The 19,387-nt window shown below is 34.9% G+C and overlaps 1 protein-coding gene across 1 annotated transcript in view; it reads left to right on the top strand.

The window, feature by feature from the left end:
• EMC2 (ER membrane protein complex subunit 2) overlaps nt 1-18,558 on the top strand; it is a 66,542-nt gene extending 47,984 nt beyond the window's left edge. The window contains exons 8-11 of the mRNA XM_049853720.1: nt 3,878-3,959; nt 4,885-4,995; nt 7,098-7,202; nt 18,147-18,558. Coding sequence (XP_049709677.1) covers nt 3,878-3,959; nt 4,885-4,995; nt 7,098-7,202; nt 18,147-18,233 — 385 coding nt within the window. The 3' untranslated portion in view covers nt 18,234-18,558. The remainder of the gene's footprint in view (nt 1-3,877; nt 3,960-4,884; nt 4,996-7,097; nt 7,203-18,146) is intronic.
• Nucleotides 18,559-19,387: the final 829 nt, after the last annotated feature.

The raw sequence follows: 19,387 nt of genomic DNA, 5'->3' as shown, positions 1-19,387 counted from the left end.
AAAAGTGATAAATTATTGTGGGATGACAGTTTAGCATCAGTTTTGTGGACACAGTGGCAAAAGTTTAGCAATTAAGGAATTGCTAGATGTATTTTTGCTGCGTGGTGTATTCTTTTATGCCTGTGAATAGTTATAATCTATTTTAAATGTAGTAGATCAGAGGCAGGATTGCTAGCTTGGATTGAGAATTTTTGACTCCAAATAAATTTCCATAGTAGAGTGTTCATGAGAGTCTCCTTAGTGTTTTTACAGTGATCCAGTATTCTGTCATGTAATTTTTATATCATCAGGATACCTTTAAGTTTGGTTCTGATTTATAAACTCTAGTTTGTTTTTAATTATTCCAATGGCATACGTCAAACCCACTTACCATACCAAGCTACTTTAAAAACCCATACCCAGTGCCGTCGAGTTGATTCCTACTCATAGTGACCCTATAGGACTTTACTTGTTGTAAATATAAAAAGTTAATTAAAATTTATGTTAGCAACACCAATATGCATTATAAACAAAGATATATTCAAATTATCAGAGGTACTTAATTTTTTTTAACTTGATTTATTGTTGAACCTAGATATTACCAAGAAGCATTTAGTAACATAAATTAATTGTGATTGTGATTATGGTTCCGCTTTTGTAGGTTCAGCCTTATTATAAAATTCTATATCAAATGGAATTATTAAAATTCTTTAAAGAAAAATCATAATGTTGGTAAAGTAGTATAGGTACAGATACTGTCACCTATGGTTACATGCACTTTTGTGAGGAAAGAAGAGAAAACTCTTTAGGTCTGGTACTGATTCTAAATAGTAATAATAGTTATTATTCTACTTTAAATAAATACAAATTATTTTTATTTTTCTAATCTTAGTCTCATTGAGTCAGGTTGCCTAGGTTCCATGAGAGAATTAAAGCCTAAGACATCCATTGTATATAACAAATTAATTATCTTCCATGCATCTAGAATGGTACTGGCTATGTACCATCCTTGGGAGAAGTGAGAAAATAGCCACCCAAGTCACTTTCCAGACGGCTTAATACTCTTGGGCAACCTTGGCTGAGAAAAGACGGACTAGACCATCTCTTGAGCTCCTGCCAGCTCTAAATTTATTTGATTTTATATTTAATTAGTTTAAGATATTCTACTTCGTAAAATTGAGGAAGGGATCTCCTTATGTGTGGCACTAATTCGTTTTTGAGAAAAATGGGTAATCAGTAAGAACTCTTACCTGCTCATTTTATTTTACTTTATAATAAAAACCAGAGTCATGGTTGTGCTCAATCCATTTAAATCTCTAAGAGCATTTATTCTTAGCCTTAGTATGGATTTTTAGTGTCAGTTAAACACTTTTAGTAGAAAACTATCTTTTTGATGAAGATGGGTGTGTAAGGTAGAAAGTACTTCCCTTTTCTAGAATGTTAGATACTGGATTAAAAAAAACAAAACCAGATCTGTTGCCATCGAGTCAATTTAGACTCATAACAATCGTATGTGACAGAGTAGAACTGCCCCATAGGGTTTCCAAGGCTGTAATGTTTATGGGACAGATCACCAGGTCTTTTCTCCCATGGATCAGCTTGTGAGTTCAAACTGCTGACCTTTTTGGTTAGCAACCAGGCACTTAACAACTGCACTGCCAAGGCTCCTTAGATACCAGATTAAAAAAAAAATTAAAAACCAAACCCATTGCCGTTAAGTAATTCCAACTCATAAAACCAAAAAACCAAGCCCAGTGCCATCGAGTCAATTCCGACTCATAGCAACCGTATAGGACAGAGTAGAACTGCCCCATATAGTTTCCAAGGAGCGCTTGGTGGATTCGAACTGCTGACCCTTTGGTTAGCAGCTGAAGCACTTAACCACTACACCACCAGGGTTTCCTCCTCCAACTCATAGCGACCCTATAAAACAAAGTCTAACTGCCCCATAAGGTTTCCAAGGAGTGGCTGGTGGATTTGAACTGCCAAACTTTTGATTAGCAGCTAAACACTTAACTGCTTTGCTACCAGGGTTCCAGATAGTTACTCAGAATAGTTTTACTGTAGACATTCATTCAGTTTTTTGTTCAGTCATTTGTTAAATACCTATCATATGTCAAGAACTAATGCTAGCTTTTTTATATAAAAATGAAAAGGACTGAATAGCTCCATTGTCTTTGACGAGAATCTATGTATAAAGTCCTTTGTAAATCTAAAATGTTTAATTTTAGGGTAATTTACACAGTGATTTTTATGCCTCAGACCCTTTGGATTAGACTGTTGTACCCATTTTTTAATGTTATCATCATGATTTTTCATTGTGATGTTTAGTGCAGCGTAGGAGTATGCATAGTGGTTAAGAGCACAAGCTCTCTAGAGTGACACAACCTGGTTTCAGTCCTCCAACTGCTCTATCCCACCTGTGTATCAAGCAGATTATATCTCTGTGCCTCAGTGATCTCAAGTGTGAAATGGTAGTGGTAATTGTCTACTTCCTAGGGCTCTAGTAAGGATTAAATGAGCTAATGCATGTAAAGCATAAAGCACTTAGAGCAGTGCATGGTACATAATAAGCGTTTACTACAAGTTACCTCTTATTAGTCAGTACATATGTGTGAAACAGGAACATGTATATTTTGAAAATAAATATATCAGACGTTAGTGTGGCGGCATATAGTTGACAAAAGCCAATAACATTAGGTAGTCATTTATTGCTGGGTATTGTCATCACCTCCTCACCAGGAATAAATCTTGGAACACCTGTGTTCTTTAGGATTTCCTCTAAATAGTGAGGATATTCACATGGCTTTATATATTTATATAAAATAATATTAAGGTGAATTAGAGTCACGTGGCTTAAAGCCATTTTTCCAGAGCCTTTTCCAACAATTTTCTCCCTAGGTTTTTAGCAAGATTTTTGTTTCTCTACCACAATAGTAGAGTGCATATCAAAACCACTAAGGATCTATTTTTCATGGGCTTCCAAAGAAAAAAAAAACCAAGCCCGTTGCCATCAAGTCGACTCCAACTCATAGCAACCCTATAGGAGAGAGTAGAACCGCCCCGTAGAGTTTCCAAGGAGCGCCTGGTGAATTTGAACTGCTGACCTTTTGGTTAGCAGCCATAGCACTTAACCATTATGCCACCAGGGTCTCATGAGCTTAGAAGTTTATAATTTCATTTTAATTTTGTATTTGACCTTAAACTTAATAATGAGAAACCTTTGTAGTAGAATACCGAAGTGTAGATAGAACGTGTTAGTGAACACCAGTTAACCCGTTGCTGCCAGATCAGTTCTGATGTATGGTGAACCCCACGTGTGTCAGAGTGGAATGGTGTTCAGTAGGGTTTTCAACGGCTGATGTTTTGGAAACAGATCACCAGCCTTTCTTCTGAGGTGCCTCTGAGTGGACTAGAACCTCCAACCTTTCAGTCAGCAGCTGAGTGGGTTAACTGTTTGACCATGCGTGGACTCTGTTTAGTGAATAAAAAAGAGTATTCAATAAGTGTCTGTTTCCTCCTTATACTTTTGCTATTTGAACGTTTTATTAAATTATCAGTGGACTCCGAAAAGTTATTTTGTATGTAACCTATATGTCTTGAAGCCTATGCTATTAATATTTGGGTGTCATAGTAGTGACCCAATATTAAAAATGTGTTTTTTATTTATTGATTGTTCTTAGGCTCTTAAAGATTTAAGCCTATGTTTGTTTATTCATTCTTATTTAAAAATGTAATGTTTAGTATTTATGACTTCACAAGTAATTAATAAAGTTACATAAATTATTTTGGGAATACAATGTCTAACATCATTAAATTATCTTTAAATTATTTTAAGGAGTAGCTGAGATAAAATTTATCACTTCTAAAATTAATTTCTCCTCTTGATATTTTTCAGCTATGCAAAAGCAGCCTTTTGTTTAGAAGAGCTTATGATGACTAATCCACATAACCACTTATACTGTCAGCAGTATGCTGAAGTAAGTGTTTTCAGAGACAACAATTGTATATGGCTTTATTTTTATTGCTGCTGGGTGTTATTGTGGAACTAAAAATATTTCCTTAATGTTAGGTAAGTATATAAATATTTAAAACATCTGTGGAAAGTTGAGTTGTGGGAATAAAAGTTTTAAATTTTTAATACTTTAATGGAAATACTGACTTTTCCATTAAAAGGTCTCATTTAAAGTAGTGAAATTCTTTATATTTCTATGTTTGTATACTATTTTCCTTCCTAATTATGAATTCAGTGATTGAATTGTGATATTATAATGTGAATATTTTGCCACAGTTGTCAACAGTAAATGGCTTCTGAGACATTTACGATGATTATAATTTTTAAACTCATATTCTGGGGAATTCATATTAAGGTTATTATTTTGGGACATAGGAAGTATTTTATTTGCTTACTATTAAGAAGTTGATTCAGAAAAAAAGACCTGTTTATCCAGTGGATACCTGCTTCATAGCAATAGCAAGATAATCGAATGCTATAAGGTTAGAAGGACTTCATTATTAAGTAATGCCAGTGCAGATATGACAATCCAGTATCCAAGTCTAGATTTGTAATACTAGTAATAGAAAGTATTATTTTGTGAACCATTTGCAAAGCAGTTGAAAATAGAAATTGTAGTGACTTTTTTATTGTAGCAAGATTTTTGTTTTTAAAAAGTACTCAGTGATCTTATTGTTAATAGACTAGTTATTCATAGAATAGTTTTGGTGGGGGTTGGCAGATGTTCTCAGATTTAGATTAGCTTTAACAACCTTAAGATGAATTCTTTTAACATCTTGCGTTTGTTTACAGAATATCTGTTGCAATTACTAATGCCTATGGTATGACAAAACATGCTCTATTTCAAAGTAGTTAAATAAACAGGTTTCAGCACTCTGTAATTTTAACAGGTTAAATATACCCAAGGTGGACTTGAAAACCTCGAACTTTCAAGAAAGTATTTTGCACAGTCATTGAAACTAAACAACAGAAATATGAGAGCTTTGTTTGGACTTTACATGGTGAGTTGAGGTGTATGTTTAATGTTATTTTGTGAATGAATTCTGTTGTTTAAAAATACACTAACTATCCTCTCCCATCTCTGTCTTCTTTTTTTTTTTGTATTTCATTGATGAGTGTAGTATTTTTTTCCTTTAGTTAATCATGGGCAATAAGTTGCAAGGCAGTTTTATTTTTTTTAATGTTAATACACCCTAGCTGTTTAATATTTCATTGTAAAATATCTTTTAATAAATCAAAATTGAAATCGGCCTTTTAAGTAGTAATAGATAGAAAACCGTATTACGTATTTTTAAAATTGTTCTGACAGTCTTGAGTTTATGACTAACATTGTCTGTCTTACCTTGCATATACACATATAAGGTACTTTACACTCTGCCAATAAATGACATATAGAATAAAAGGTCTCATATTTCATACTTTTTATTCATTTTTATGGTGTAGAAAAACAGCTTGGAAACATGCGATTAAATGTTTTTACTGTTTATGTGTGCCAAATGATGAGCTTAAAAAAGTCAAGTAACAAGAGCTATGGGACACAGAGGAAGAATTTGCTGAGCTTTACAATATGCGTAAAATGAGCTCCTCTGCAATCAAAGGGGCTGGGAAAATAAGCTTTTCTTTATTAGGCCAGTTCTTGAAATTTTGATGTATTCTAGGCTTTTCATGAACTCTTTTTTTTAATATGTGTCTTCTTATTGGGGCTCAGCAAAAAAGAATTGGTTGAAGAAATGGGGATAGGAAGAAACATAAATGAAATCATTTTCAAGAAATAAATAGCAAAATTTGGGTTCGAATTTCAAGGCTTTTTTCCTGTATTCTACCAGAGCCAATTGCTTGAAAATACAGTATAGTAACTGTGTCTTTTTGTCAAATAAATATTAATTTAAAAAACCTAATAACAAATTATTAATAATAATAGTTTATGCATAGCACTTTTTGTGTCAGGCATTGTTCTGAACTCTGTTTTTTTAATCATCAAATCCTCGCATCAGCTGTCTGAGTAGTTAAACATACAGAAGCGTACCGTCAGATTTTGGGTATAGATTCCTCACTGGCAGAGTAGACACACAAGCAAAAGAGCCTATGATGCATGCTGGGTATAAAAGGAAGACTAAACCTTCTTTGAATCATATGAACAGATCATTTTAAGAATAAGTTAAAAGTTTTCTCTCTCTCTCCTCAAAAATACAAATATATACTTAAATATCAGTAGATGTTTTTGAGGGTTTACAGATTCTTTCCTGTATCCCAGGTTAAGAATCCCAAATTTAAATACATTTTTAAAAAGAAGAGAGTGGATCAAATTGCCAGGTTCTAGCAAGTAATCAGGAGCCCTGGCGGCACCGAGGTTAAAGTGCTCTACTGCAAACCAAAAGGTCGGTGGTTCAAACCCGCAAGCCGCACCACAGGAGAAAAATGTGGCAGTCTGCTTCTGTAAAGATTTATAGCCTTGGAAACCCTATGGAGCAGTTCTGCTCTGTCCTGTAGGGCCACTCTGAGTTGGAATCAACTTGACAGCAGTTGGTGGAAGTGAGTAATCAGTTCTAAGGAACACAGTTTGGAAACTCTTGGTATAATGAAAAGAGAAATGTCTTTCTAAGACTTCCATTAAGTTGCTTTGGTTAAGTCAGATTACTCCTATTGGTCTGAAATTTTTTTCACCTGTCAATATAGGAAGTTGGATTAAGTTCTTTTTGAGGTTCCTTGTATTAATATTAAATAATACTATAATTCTGGCATAGGAAAGCTGGAGTAATTTAGTAACAAAGTAATAAAGTGCTTTTTGGTTATATTAAGTATTCTTACATGCTTTCTTTATTTAAGTTAGATGGGATTTTACCTTTAAGAGATGTGGTAAATACAAAATTAAATACTTATAGATGTTATTTAAAGTATCTTTTTTCATAACTTTGAATTATAGTATATTTTTAAATAAATTCTCATCTTTTTAAACAATTCAACTTTATTTTAAAGATTGTTTTAGTATAATTTTTAGAACTCTTTTCTGCTATTACTGTATCGTAACCATTGTCCTTACATGTTTTGATTATCTTGACTAGAACAAGGAATTTTGTTTTTGATGCTTCTTTTTTATTTTTAGTCTGCAAGTCATATTGCTTCTAATCCAAAAGCAAGTGCAAAAACGAAAAAGGACAACATGAAATACGCTAGTTGGGCAGCTAGTCAAATAAACAGAGCTTATCAGGTTAGTATTAATAATTTTATGTTATCATAGAGGTCAACTACTGTATTGTTATTTCTAAGTTGTTAATTTTGTTTCTATAAACTACAAAACCATGTATCTGTGATTGGACTCTTATGTCATTGGCCTTTATTAAATGTGTCTTAACTGTGTAAAATTAATTTGAAGTTTTAGAATCACTTTTTTTTTTGTTTGTTTATTCCTCAGAAGGGGGAATCTGTTACTGTTATGATCCCATAGTTAGCCTTTTTGCCATCTGGAAATCTCAGTAGTTCTGCATTTGGTGTATAAACAGTAATTGAAAAAATTCAAAAGGGTAAATAAATCGGCATGATGTGTTTCAGGAACAAATTCAGTATGCAAGTGTATTATTAGTCAGTGCTATCTCAAGAAACTTAAAAAAAAAGGAAGAAAAGCCTAAAATTAAACAAGCCAGGCATTAAGCTGTAGACAGTATAACAAAGTCAGTGTACTCTGCTTACCCTTCAGACCTAATGCTGAAATGTCTCCACTCATTTCATAGTTTTCTGAAGCTTGATCTGTAAGATATTTTGGAAGGGATCATGGGAAAAAATATCTTACTACATCTTCCATGTTCATAACTATCTGTCTATAGCCTTCATATTTGAAAGACAGTTTGGCTGGTTATATTATCTTTGACTTTCCTTTACTGAAGTATCATAAGCATCATTTCATTATTTTCTGACAGAAAGTGTTGCTGTCAAGACATTTCATGCTGTCTTGATTTTCTTTCTCATAAAGAACTTAGACTTTTTGTCTGGTTGCCCGAAGGATTTTTTCTTTTATCTTTTAAATCCAGTAGTTTTATTATGATATGTTTTGTTGACTGTTCTTGGGTCAGTTTTCCCAAATACAGGCAGTCCTGGGATTACAAATGAGTTTTGTTCCTGAGTCCATCTTTAAGTTGAATTTGTACAAAAGCCGGAACTGTTGGGTATGCTTCAATCTAATGTCAGTTAGTTAAATGTTTGTCTTAGTATACAGTTTATAGTGTACCTTTCTGTGCATTAAAAACCTTAAAGAAACACTTCCAGATACACTAAAACAACCTAAGAATACAGTAATAATAATGTTTAAATGTGTGTCACAAAGTATTGCCCCATTTGTTATTATGAACCATCATATGTACCTCAGACTTTTTATATAACAGGCTTTACGGGGTTGGTCTGTAACCACGGATTGTATCTAAGTCAGATGTTAGGTAACCTGGGAACTGCCTGTACACCCTTTTAATTTGTGGATTCAGTCCTCTTTTATATGAGGAAAGTTTTTGTGTTTGTTTTTAATATTTATTAATATTTTTTTCCACTTGATTGCTTTAGTTTTCTTTTTCTGGGCTCCAGTTATAAGTGTACTGTATCTCCTTTTCCTACCTTCTGTATCATTCATTTTCTTTCAAATTCTTTTCTGCATTTTATTTTTCACTATACTAATTGTTATGGAATTAGTACGTATTCTTCTTTCTTGTTCTCATTTAAATGAGATAGTTTTTCTGGGCTACTAGGAGATTTTTATGGACGTAGGGGAGGTGGGGTTGATGTAGGGTAGGTTTTCCTGTTGATTTTTCTGTGCCTTCCTCTCCTTTGTTACAGACTACTTGAATATGTGTATCCAGTTTTCCTGAGACCTAGGTCCAGTTGTGGAAGATTTACTGCGTGCACCCTATGTTCCACCCTTAGAGCTCTACAGGTCTTGAATTCCGAGGTGCATCTCTCAGCTTGAAATGTTGTATTTTATTGTTGTGATTTGTTTTTCTGGATTTTGCTACCTTTGGGCACTACCTTCTTCTTTACCTTCCTTATCTGAATCATCTCTTTCTCTCACCCCTACTGGCTCTGCCCCATTCAATTTGGTTTCAGTTTCCAGTACTTCTCTTTCAAGGTATGAAGTTTTGTCATTCTTGGATGTAGTGTTTACTGGATGTTTGAGATTTTGAGGTCTATAGACTAGACTTCTTTAACCTCACATTTGCATGCAATTTCTAACACTTACCTTTGATTTGGAGCCTCTGAGGACTTCTGCAATTCGCAGGTCATAATTCAGCTCCTCCTGTTTGGGAGAACAAGTTGTTGTTATTGTTAAGTGCCATTGAGTCAGTTCCAACTCATAGAGATCCCCTGTGTACAACAGAACAAAACACTGCCCAGTCCTGTGCTATCCTCATAATCGCTGCTATGTTTGAACCCATCGTTGCAGGCACTGTGTCAGACCATCTCATTGAGGGTCTTCCTCTTTTTCGCTAACCCTCTGCTCTACCAAACATGATGTCCTTCTCCAGGGACTGGTTCCTCCTGATTACATGTCCAAAGTATGTGAGACGAAGTCTTGCCATCCTTGCTTTTAAGGAGAATTCTGGCTGTACTTCTTCCAAGATAGATTTGTTCATTGTTCTGGCAGTCCATGGTGTATTCAGTATTCTTTACCAACACCGTAATTCAAAGCCATCAATTCTTCTTTGGTCTTCCATATGCATTGTCCAGCTTCCGCATGTGTATGAGGCAATTGAAAATACCATGGTTTGGGTTAGGAGCACCTTAGTAGTCCTCAAAGTGACATCTTTGCTTTTTAACACTTTAAAGAGGTCTTTTGCAGATTCGCCCTATGCGATGTATCATTTGATTTCGTGACTGCTGGTTCCATGAGCATTGATGGTGGATCCAAGTAAAATGAAATCCTTGACAACATTAGTCTTTTCTCTGTTTATCATGATGTTACTTATTGGTCCAGTTGTGAGGATTTTTGTTTTCTTCATGTTGAGATGTAATCTGTACCGAAGGCTGTACTCTTTGATGTTCATCTCTAAGTGCTTCAAGCCCTCTTTGCTTTCAGCAAGCAAGGTTGTGTCATCTGCATAACACAGGTTGGTAATGTGTCTTCCTCCGGTCATGATGCCATGCTCTTCTTTATAGAGTCCAGCTTCTTGGATTATTTGCTCAGTATACAGATTGAATAAGTATGGTGAAAGGATACAACCTTGATGCACACCCTTCCTGACTTTAAACCACGCAGTATCCCCTTTTGTTCGAATAACTGCCTCTTGGTCTATGTACAGGTTCCTCATGAGCACAATTAAGTGTTCCGGAATTCCCATTCTTCGCAGTGTTATCCATAATTTGTTATGATCCACATGGTTGAATGCTTTTGCATAGTCAATAAAACACAAACATCTTCCTGGTATTCTCTGCTTTCAGCCAAGATCCATCAGACATCAGCAATGATATTCCCTTGTTCCACATCCTCTTCTGAATTCAGCTTGAATTTCTGGACGTTCCCTGTTGATATACTACTCCAACTGCTTTTGAATGATCTTCAGCAAAATTTTATCATGTTAATGATACTGTTCGATAATTTCCAGATTCTGTTGGATCACCTTTCTTTGAAATAGTGACAAATACGGATCTCAGCTATGGTTGACTGGTAGCTGTCTTCCAAATTTCTTGGCATAGATAAGTGAGCACTTAAAGTGTTGCATCCATTTGCTGATCTATCTCAGTTGGTATTCCGTAGATTTCTGGAGCCTTGTTTTTTGCCAGTGCCTTCAGTGCGGCTTGGATTTTTTCCTTCAGTACCATTGGCTCCTGATGATATGCTACCTTCGGAACTGGTTGAACATCGACCAGTTCTTTTTGACACAGTGACTCTGTATATTCTTTTTGTCTTCCTTTGATACTTCCTGCTTCGTTCAGTGTTTTGCCCATAGACTTCTTCGATATTACAATTGAAGGCTTGAATTTTTTCTTCAGGTCTGTCAGCTTGAGAGATGCCAATTTTGTTCTTTCCATTTGGTTTTCTAACTCTAGGCCTTTGCACATTTCATTATAATACTTTGTCTTCTCGAGCTGCCCTTTGAAATCTTCTGTTCAACTCTTTTATCCTTATCATTTTTTCCATTCACTTTGGCTGCTCCATGTTCAAGAACAAGTTTCAGAGTCTCTTCTAACATCCATTTTGGTCTTTTCTTTCTTTCCTGTCTTTTTAATGATGTGATGTGTGATGTCCTTGATGTCATCCCATAACTTGTCTGGTCTTCGGTGGTAGTGTATTTCGGAGATGGTCTCTAAATTCAGGTGGGATATACTCAAGGTCTTATTTTGGCTTTTGTGGCCTTGTTTTAATTTTCTTCAGCTTCAGCTTGAACTTGGATACTAGCAATTGATGATCTGTTCTCTGGCCTTGTTCTGACTGATGATATTGAACTTTTCCTTTGTCTCTTTCCATAGATGTAGTCGATTTGATTCTTGCATATTCCATCTTGTGAGGTCTATGTGTGTAAATCAAAAACACCAAACCCATTACCATTGAGTTGAGTCTGACTCATAGTTACCCTATAGAATGGAGTATAATTGCCCCACAGGGTTTCCAGGGATCAACTGGTGGATTCAAACTGCTGACCTTTTGGTTAGCAGGTGAGGTCTTAACCACTTTGCCACCAGAGCTCGGAATTGTTGAAAAAAGGTGTTCCTAATGAATAGGTCATTGGTCTTGCAAAAATCTGGTATGTGATCTCTGGTGTCACTTCTATACTAAGGGCATATTTTCGAACTACCAATCCTTCTTCTTTGTTTCCAAATTTAGCATTCCAATCACCAGTAATTATCAATGCATTTTGTTACATGTTTGATCAGTTTCAGACTTCACAAAAGGGTAAAAATCTTCAATTTACTCATCTTTGGCATTTGAATAACAGTCGTATTAACTGATCTCCGTTATAGGTGTGTGGATAATATCCTATCACTGACAGTGTTATACTTCAAGATATATCTTGACATGTTCTTTTTGACAATGAATTTGATGCTGTTTTTCTTCAATTTGTCTTTCCTGCCATAGTAGAACATTTGATTGTCTGATTCAGAATGGTCAGTACCAGTCCATTCGACTACTAATGCCTAGCATATCCATCTTCAAGTGTTCTATTTCATTTTTGACAACTTCCAGGTTTCCTAGATTCATACTTCGTACATTCCACGTCCTGTTTATTAATGGATGTTTGCAGCAGTTTCTTCTCACTTTGAGTCATGCCATTTGCAGGGGAATTTCCTGAAAGCTTCACTCCATCCACATTATTAAGGCCAACTCTACTTTGAGGAGACAGCTCTTCCCCAGTCGGATTTTAGTGCCTTCCAACCTGAGAGGCTCATCTTCCAGCACTGTATCAGACAATGTACTGCTGCTATTCATAAGGTTTTCACAGCCACTTGTATTAAATATTCATAATTTTTTTGTTTCTGTGGCTTGTAGATTGTTGCCTTATGCTTATTGTTGCTACCACCACGTAGGTGTTGATCTTTTCCAGTTTGTGCGTTTTATGTTCTGTTTAAGAAACCTTGCTATTCCATGTTCATAAATAGAATCTAGTGAGTCTTCAGAATTTTTATTCTTTCACATTTAGATCCACAATCCACTTGGAATTAATTTTTATATATGACGTGAAGTTGTTAAGTGCCGTTGAGTCAGTTCCAACTCATAGTGACCCTATGTATAATAAAATGAAACATTGCCTGGTGCTGTGCCATCCTTACAAGAGTAGATTTGTTCAAACCCATTGTTGCAGCCACTGTGCCAATCCATCTCATTGAGGATCTTCTTCTCTTTAACTCTCTTTGTTACCAAGCATGATGTCCTCCAGGGATTGGTCCCCCCTGATAACACAGCCAAAATAAGTAAGACAAAGTCTCACCATCCTTGCTTCTAAGCAGCATTCTGGCTGACTTCTTCCAAGACAGATTTGTTTATTCTTCTGGCAGTCCATGGTATATTCAGTATTCTTCACCAACACCATAATTCAAATGTGTCACGTCTTCTTAGGTCCTCCTCTATGCTGAGAAGTAGGGGTCGGTTTTCCTGCCATGTCAATATGCAAAATGTTTCTGTGCATTTTTGCATTTTATCATGAGTTCTGTTTCTTGGAAGGTAATAAAATATAGTAAAGAGAAGAGTCCATATGCTGGATCTGTATAGGCTGGGTTCAAATTTTGGCTCTTTCATGTATTAGCTGTGTGGTCTCAGACAAATTATGTAGTATCTCTGGGCCTAGTTTCTTATCCACAAAAAAAAAAAAAAAAATCCACAAGAAGGGCATAATAAAAGTATTCCGAGTATTATAAGAGTTAATACCTAATCTTTGCAAAATCACAGTAATACACATTATTTTATGCTATTATGTTCATTTCTTGTGTATTGTATGTTTGTCGGAAACCCTGGTGGCATAGTGGTTAAGTGCTACGGCTGCTAACCAAGAGGTCGGCAGTTCGAACCCACCAGGCGCTCCTTAGAAACTCTATCAGGCAGTTCTACTCTGTCCTATAGGGTCACTATGAGTCGGAATCGACTCGACAGCAGTGGGTTTGTTTTTTTGGTTTTTTATATGTTTGTCTATTATATGTCAGTTATATGTTACACTTTAGGCTCACTTTATTGGTCTGCTTTGATTGTTGGAATAATAATAATTAACATCAACAGTAGTCATAATAGCAAATTAATAGACGGTTTATTATGAGCTAGGCACTTTTTGTTTTACAAATGAGGAAAATAAGGAAAAATTAAATAACTTTCCCACAGTGACACACATTGGTTAAGAACAGAGCTGCTTTCAAACCCAAGCAGTCTGACTCTAGAGTTGGTGCTCTTAACTGCCATAATGTATTCCCTCCATAAAGAGATGTCAGGTATAAATGTATCTGAAGCTATAGTTATAGTTCCCAACTCCCTTTTTAATTATTTTCTCATGTGAACAATTGACATCCTACCCCCGCTTGTTTCTCTCTTCCGTTTCAGACTTAGGGCTCTCAATAGTAACAAATTTTAGGGTTTTTTTTTTTTTTTCCTTTCTCCCTGTCTATTCAGTGATAGAAGGTCCCATTGATTATATCTGTAGGCAAACATGTGCTTTGATGCCTTATGAAATACACTTTACCACTAGACATGAATCCCTCATCTAGTACATTGGTAACATTTGCCCTCCCTGCCATTCTCATCACAGACTTATAAAGTCTCAGAGTTCTTTGGGAGGAGCTCTAAGAGCGTCACTTGTGTGCTTCAGTCTTTGAGTTTTATACCGTCCACTCCATAAAATCCATAAATGCTTTCTACACCTTTACCGTAGGTGTGATTTGCCCTTTTCTTGACTCCATTGTAAAGGATGATACAAGGAACTTTTTCTTGACGTTTTCTCTGTCTTCTTGCGATCCACTCCAGAAAGATAACACATCTCTCAGTTGGTCATGGAAAGTTTCTCTATAGCCGTGTCCAGTATTCCTCAATTGGGAATCACTCATTTATGGAAAATTTATGTTTGCCCCTGGACACCAGTTACAGGTTTTAAGTAAAATCTCCTGGTGCATTTGTAACGTTCATATTCTATGCTTTTTCTACAGAGGCTTTGTGTACTCTATCTGTGAATCCGATTCCATAAGTATTTGTATCCATTAGCTTTTGCAGCCTTAGTCATTTAAAATAACAATGCTTTAGTTGCTTATGAGTCTGTACGAGGTTGACAGTTTGGCTTGGGCTCAGTTGGGTAGTTCTGCTTTTCTCAGCAGAATATACTCTTGTTTCTGTACTTTCTTTGTCTCTTGTTATGTCACTTTTTGCTAATATCTCATTGATCAAACCAAGTCACATGGTCAACCCAGATTCAACGAATGCAAGACTTCACCTCTTGCTAGGAAGGGAAACATTTGTGGTCATTTGGCAATTTATTACACTATTTTATAATTCCAGTAGCAGTCTTACCCTTAGTTTTTGTTTGTTTTACCTTTTTCTTTTAATCAACTTTATTGAGAGAGAATTTACATACAATAAAATGCACATATAATATACAGTTTGAGTTTTGAAACATATATACACCCCTGGCAGCACCACCTCAATCAAGATAAGCATTTCCATCACCCCAGAATGTTCCCATCTGCCATTTTGCAGTCAACCCCACCCCCCATTCTAGGCAAGCACTGATTTGATTTTCATCACTATAAATTAGTTTTTCCTGTTATTAGAACTTTATATTAATGAAATCAGATTATGTACTATTTGGTGCCTGATCTCTTCCACTCAGCATAATGTTTTTGAACTAGCCGTGGTGGCATAGTAGTTGAAGAGCTGGCTGCTAACCAGAAGGTCAGCAGTTCAAATCCACCAGGCGCTCCTTGGAAACTCTATGGGGCAGTTCTACTCTGTCCTGTAGGGTCGCTATGAGTCGGAATCGACTCGACGGCAGTGGGTTTGGTTTTTTGGTTTATGTTACTTTCCACAAATTGTGCAAAGGTAAATTTTTAGTTCACCTTATTCCAGTTGTTACATTGTGTGAATCATGGTTCTCTAAAGTTGATAGGCAAGCTTTTATTATTTGAGTGTTTTTGCGTTCTTTCTGGTGAGTTTTCTTTTTAATCCACCAGGGAATTATGAAAGAATTGTTTACTTCAGCTATATCTAACTGGATGAAAAAAAATCCAGAATTTGTGAATAACGTAGAAAAGTATAACTTTCAGAGATTGACATTTTAGTAATTAGATAAGTCTGGGATCTAATTGAGATTTCATGACCCATGTCTAGGCATATAAACCAGTATAAAACATATGATATATAGTCCTTATTATAATGTTTTTATAGGTATTTATAAATTAGACAAAGTGAAGTTTTAAGAACTGCTTTTCTTTCCTTTTTTCCACTTAATAATGAAACAGAATATGACTACTACTTGCTCTTCAATTAGGTAATTGGTTTAGCATGTTCAGTAAAGGCAGGCAAGTTTGATTAATGCTCATGGAAAACTTTAATGTGAACCTACACACAATAATTTTCCAGATGAATGCTTCTTTGGTACACTGTTAAGTCCTTTTATGCTAGTGATCCATATGTTATTTATGATTGCAGAGGTGAGTCGGTTACTATCCTTTTGGGAAATAGAAAATTAAATCATGATTTGAGGAAAAAATAGGATTCCAGCTTAATCAGTTAAATTGCCATATAATTCTGGAATAGACAAAATAATTGCATGTCAGGCAAAATTTAAAGTGATAGATTTATATTTCCAACTTTCTTTTTATTTGTTCTGACACAAATAAGTTGGTTTGGTTTGTTCTAAATTGCGCTGGTTGTCAGTAGTATTGACAGTCTTAGGTGATTTTTATTTTAATAAGCCAATTAAAAAAATCACAAACTTACATTTTATTATTACTTTAATTATGTTTAACTACAAACAAAGCAAAATGCCATATCTCAAAATACATATTATGAGTTTAGGTCTTATGGAATATTTTTTTACTCTTTAAAAAGCTAGAGTAAATTACTATGTGGTATCCTATTTTGTATCCCCTCCCCCAACCCATGGAAGCTTTTTCTCAGAATTAGACCTTTAAGTATCTGACTGGGACCATTCCTGTTCACTTTGGATAGGCAAAGTAAAAGCAGAGGCTTTCTGTTCTTGGTAAATCTTTGAGAAATGAATTTATCAACTGGATAATAGAAGTATTAAGTGCATCCCACAGCCTTTACTCCCCAAGGGAGATTATGAAAAGACAGTTTTAAATGCATGTTACTGTTACCACCATATTTTGTAATTATAACTTGCATATTTAACACTTCAACCCCTTTAGTTAGTAATGTCTTAAGAAAGGCAAAATAACCTTGATTCTTAATAAGAAACTTTTTTCTTTCCCTGGCATTTATCCTAGAACCCTCTATTGACTATCAGGTCAGGATTCAAGAACAGAAACTAATGGTTTAGCAGGTAGGGGGATCACAATGTTAAGCTGTAGCCAGAGGGGTCAGAGGCAGGTTACCAATTCCTAAAGCCTATTGCTTCTATGATGTTACCTGTGCTTGATCACTTAATCTTTCTCTACAGGTCATGAGAAGTTTGCCAAATTGAGTTAATTACAAAAGAGAAGGAACACATCATAAATCAAGAACTAAGTACTTTAGACAGCATTGGTATTTGAAGGAGAGATCAGTCACTTGAAAATGTATTGAGTGGTTAGATTTTAACTTGAAAATACTGTATTGCTAATAGCAAATTTTAGCCAATACTTTAAACGGGGAAAAACAGGTAATAGAGTTATAAAAATCCTTTCCCCACTCCTACAAGGAACACTTGTCTAGTAAGTCACTTGTGTTAAATCAGAGCAATAAGTGATGGGAATAGGCAGCCCAGTTAGAAAACTCATTTTGAAATCAGCATGGGGTAATCAACATCTTTTTCCCCACTGATTATGTGCATTATATTGAACTAATATGCCATGAATTTGCTTTTAATTATACAGAGATAGCGTTTGATGCATTATATTTTTTCATTGTAAAATCCAAGCTCAGTCTGGTTTGATAAAGTAAATTACAATTTTATAAACCAGAAACACTTATTTTAAAGCATGTTTATATAATTTTTATATGTAACAGTTCTTTGCTGCAGAAACATGGTGTCATTTAGTCAGTACATAACTAATAAATCCAGAAAACTTTAAAAAATTATTGCCTGCTTTAAATTTTAGAGGTTACTTGCAATTTAAAAAATCTAATAAAACTGCATTTATATTGTACCTTTGTTTGAAATGGCTAAAGTCTGTTTCGAGGCCAGGCATAAGCTATATTTCATTTATAAATTAAGCTTTTTACTTCATAAAAGTTTTCAAGTCCGAAGAAAACAGTTTTAAAATCAAATCTATGTTCTCATAGGTTATTTTACTACTTAAACTGGCCAAGTGTGTGGTGAAATCTTTCCACACTTCAGCTGCAGCTGAAACCTTAATGAAAATTTCCAAAAAAACCCAAATTTTGTTCTTAATTGAAGAATAAGAAAAAGAACATACCTGACTTCATTCTAGCGATGAAATGGTTACTGTTAAGTCTTATTAACAACGTGACGGTAAGATTGTGATTTTGAGCCTGCCCTTGAAATTGACCTTAATTGCAAATTTTTTTGTTTCTTTTAATTAGTTTGCAGGTCGAAGTAAAAAGGAAACCAAATACTCTCTTAAGGCAGTCGAAGACATGTTGGAAACATTGCAGATCACCCAGTCTTAAGGTTTCAAGAACTCTTTCTCAATAGATTTCACAGCCGCGCAATTGAATTTACTGGCCTGTAACTTATTTACTAAATGCCCAGTGCTATTTATATACTAATTTTATGTTAATAAGGCAGTTGTAAAGAATGTGTTTATATAAACCTAAAAATGCCTTTTACTGCTAAGCAGAAAGATGGAGAAAATCCACAGAGGAGCGTTTTAAGAAGAATCTCGTTGACTGTACGTCAGTTTCTTCATATCACATACATATATAATTGCTTTTAAACCGCAGTCTGATGTAGAAACAACCTTGTTAAATAAACTATGCTGATTTATTAAACTTACATTTGAGAATTCTAGATTCTTTTTGTCATCTACTCAAATAGTTAATGTATTGTTTTAGAACTCAATTTCTAACTTGTCACTGGTGATAGGACATACATAGCATATATAGCCGACAGAAGCAAATTATATGCTAGCAAGTTATTTTGACTCTGTTTATGGTATTAGGCTTTGGATTTTGCTCTGCATTCCAATGGGCTAGTTGAATGGCTTTATTTCCTATAATGTTAATCTGACAAATCTTGCTTCAAATATGTCTTTATCCCAAAGTTCAGCAATACCTTTTCATAAAATTTTTGTTTTACTGTAGGACATAATTGAGATTTTTTACCTATAAAAATACTTATTTATTGAACCTTTTAACTGTAAATTTAACTGTAAATATTTAGGGATTATAGAGAATAGGGACTGAAGGGGTAGGAGTGGTTGAGGGTTTTTTTTTTTTTTTTTTAAGTTTTGGAAGAAGTCAGAAAATCTGAACTATCTTTGACACAAAATTATTACAGGTTTCATATCTTGTCACCTTCTTAGTTAGAATTTTTTTACTTTTTCTCTTTTCATGATTAACAGCCATTATGCTACTTTCAGCAGTATTTTACATGTTTCAATAGAATTGAAAAGACTTCAGCATGAAACTCGCTCAATTCAGGCACAGATAAGTTTTTAAAATAGCCATTGTTCGTTTAGGGCAAATATTTATTGTTAGTATTTCTAAGTAATGCTTTTTTTTTTTTTTAACTAACAATAAACAGAAACTTCAGCAGACTTATCAATTGGGTTTTGGCAAGTAGGGATTGTGTAGAAATTGACAGCCCAGAAATCTTTAGGAAA

Source organism: Elephas maximus, chromosome 15, assembly GCF_024166365.1.
Source record: "Elephas maximus indicus isolate mEleMax1 chromosome 15, mEleMax1 primary haplotype, whole genome shotgun sequence".
In the NCBI taxonomy this organism is placed as follows: domain Eukaryota; kingdom Metazoa; phylum Chordata; class Mammalia; order Proboscidea; family Elephantidae; genus Elephas; species Elephas maximus.
Note: the sequence above shows the minus strand (reverse complement) of the source record. Positions and strands in the feature narration are given on the sequence as shown.